The sequence below is a fragment of the Gnatocerus cornutus genome, chromosome 7, assembly GCF_029298725.1.
Source record: "Gnatocerus cornutus isolate USDA-ARS CGAHR chromosome 7, icGnaCorn1.1, whole genome shotgun sequence".
NCBI classification, from domain to species: domain Eukaryota; kingdom Metazoa; phylum Arthropoda; class Insecta; order Coleoptera; family Tenebrionidae; genus Gnatocerus; species Gnatocerus cornutus.
Window position 1 is genome coordinate 2,349,386 of NC_142239.1, and position 2,961 is coordinate 2,352,346.

At 32.3% G+C, this 2,961-nt stretch overlaps 1 protein-coding gene across 1 annotated transcript; it reads left to right on the forward strand.

Moving 5' to 3' along the window:
* Window positions 1–495: 495 nt before the first annotated feature.
* Window positions 496–1,016, forward strand: LOC148170660 (uncharacterized). The gene is made up of 2 exons (XM_088042459.1): window positions 496–590; window positions 643–1,016. The coding sequence occupies exon 2, from the start codon at window positions 644–646 to the stop codon at window positions 983–985; it is 342 nt and encodes a 113-aa protein (XP_087898585.1). The 5' UTR covers window positions 496–590; window position 643; the 3' UTR covers window positions 986–1,016.
* Window positions 1,017–2,961: the final 1,945 nt, after the last annotated feature.

Genomic DNA, 2,961 nt, shown 5'->3' on the forward strand with positions numbered 1-2,961 from the left:
TTCCGGCGTGTTGCTGGTCATCTGCCAATCAGGTGGCGGGTGATTTAAAAATTTGACAGATGGCGGTGGGAATTTGACAGCTGGTGGCGGGAAATTGAAATGTGTAGCCGGTTGGAGGCGCCGCGAGCCGATAAACAGTTCAATTTGCGCGTGCGCGGCTAAACGGCGGGAAATTTAAAAATTTGACAGATGGCGGTGGAAATTTAAAAATTTGACAGATGGCGGTGGAAATTTGACAGCTGGCGGCGAGAATTTTGACAGATGTCATTATGGAATGGCGGAAGTTTTGAATTTGACAGTTGTGTCAGATCAAGATGGCGGTGACGGTTTGGGTGACAATCATAGAGGGCGCTAGAGTGAGCAAAAATTTCAAAAAAATTTGAGTGCGGTCCTCGGAAAAAACTTTTGTAATTTCTCGGAAAAAAAATGCAAATTAATTCGTTATTTGGGTGTAATCATCCGGTCTGATTTCCGCGTTTCTCGGAAAAACCGCAAACATTGATAAGACCGGACGTTTTTCGCTGTCTATATAAAGAAAAAATCAATCAATTTCATTCAAATCAAGTGTTGTGCAGTCCAAGAATCGATAAGTATGGGTTAATTTTCATTTAATTATTTTATACTAAGTAATACATCTTTTAGAATGGATTTGAAACAAATCAACATTGTCACTAACAGTTCCAACTCCATAAAGGAATTTAAGGGTCTTACAACTCTACCCATTGGTGTAAAGTACCTTATTAAAAATGTGTCTTTGTACAAAGGGCTTTACGGTGAGTGTCCTATAGTGGAATTGGAAGATTTTAAAGTATTTCTACCCAAAAGAAGTATTGAGGTTATACGCAGCAACTTGGAAAACTTTACTTCAGACACATATTGTTTAGTGTACAGAGGAATAAGAAAATTGAAGAATTGTGAGTACGGTACTACAGCATTGTTTGAAATTGTCTTAAAAAATGAAGACCATTACCACAAAAGTGTTTGAAAAATGATTATTGCATAAAATTATACAATTATAAATTAGTAGAGCTTAATCATGAAATTACACTTGTAAGACAGAAATAAAGCAATCTAATCAATATGAGTTTTATAACCTTTCCTGTTGCGGTAGACGCACACATCTGTTGATAAAATAAAACACTTGTTAAAATCGTTCTTTATATTTATTAAAATCACACAACACTCGTTCGCTTAAGAAATGTATACATTCCATCATACAGTAATTTTTAATAGAGGCATTAGAGTCACAAATAATTCTAATAGTATCTAGTATTGACAAGTTAACAGAAGCATTTGCTATTTTGTGTACGTTATTTAACAATTTATAATAATAATTAAAAAAATTTAATTTATGTAATATTTCAAGTCTTTTCGACAAAATAGTGTCTAATTGGAGAATTTGTTGAATATCATTATCCATTAAAACAAAACTAGTTGAATTTTTGGATAGCTGAATGAGTTTTGGTTTGCGATTGATGACAAAATTTTCCCAAAATTTGATAGTGTTGACCTTTAAACTGCCATCGATGAATCGTGTGAGCACCTTAACAAATTCAGACCATTCGATTGTATTGAAGGACAGATTGTTGAATTCATTGTTAAGTCGAATTGCAGGTTGAAAATTTCTCGCAGGACTTAGACCACATTCAATAAAGAACGGTGATAAATATTCAAAGTCATATCTGATATTGAGAATTAAATGTTTTTCTTTTTTGATTTCCTCTTCAAATCGGTCAGCTTCAATCATCAATTCGCAATCATACTGAATTTCTTCAACATCACACTGCTCATCGGCAGACATCTTGATGTAAACTAATCAAAACGATGATTGTTTACATGTCATAACACATTTTTCTTATCAATCCAACTGTTATGGTTATTATCAAACCCTAACCATTTAACCAATACTTTATTTCCACGTCGTTTCAAAACTTTTTCCACCAGATATATGTCCGAATTTTTTGTTTTCTGCAATTCTTTTTCGTAGAAAGCACCCATTATAGGTTTTTCTTCCATGTCTTCTAAAAGGTACGTGGTAGGATTGGTAATATTTATTTTAACAACCTTGAACAATTCTGTGGTCCAATTAGGTGTATAACCTTTATCAAAAATATGTTTGGCTTTACTTATCCTAACAATGTCTCCAACTTTAAATTTTCTTGTGGCTGTTGCAACTTTAATCTCATTAAATGATGATTTTAAAACACGATCTTCATTTGTTTTGTTTACATTAACGGGCTTCACATGTATTGTACTATGGATGGTATTATTATATGTGGATACAAGTTCTGGTAGAACATTAATCCACTTGTAAGAACCGTTTAAACTGAAGTATTTAAAAAGACGGTCTTTTAATGTTCGTATGACTCGTTCGGCAATTGCTGCTTTTTTAGAACTGAACGTATGGTAATGATTTATTTTATATTTCTTCATTAGTGCATTGAATTTCGAATTGAAAAATTCTTTACCTTGATCTGTTTGTAAATTTTTGGGGTGCCTCTTCTCTTTTAATATTGATTCAAATGCTTTTGTAACTTCATCGGCATGTTTAGACTTTAAGGGCTTAGCCCAAACATATTTCGAAAAACAATCGATAACAATCAATATAAAGTTAAAATTTTTATTAGACGAGGCATACATATTCATTTGTCCTAGATCAGCTTGCCATAAATCATCTAAACCCTTTATAATTGTTCGACGTCTTGTAAACTTTCTTTGGATTGGTTTGTGAAGCTCATTAACAAGCTCTAGTTTTTCTTTGGAATGCTGTTTCACCATTGTTTACCACTAATCTGATAAATAATTTGAAAACAACTAATTTTATATAAATCTTTTATTAATAATAAGTAGAATCTACAGACTGTTTTGTATTGCTAGATATCTAGAATTTTTTCACTAATTATTACAGATTCACATTTGCTGATTTTCAATTTTTTTAATTATTTGAATTGTGCAATAATT

Excerpts from the sequence above, each read along its gene's own strand:
- LOC148170660 (XM_088042459.1), top strand. The coding sequence starts at position 644 with ATGGATTTGAAACAAATCAACATTGTCACTAACAGTTCCAACTCCATA.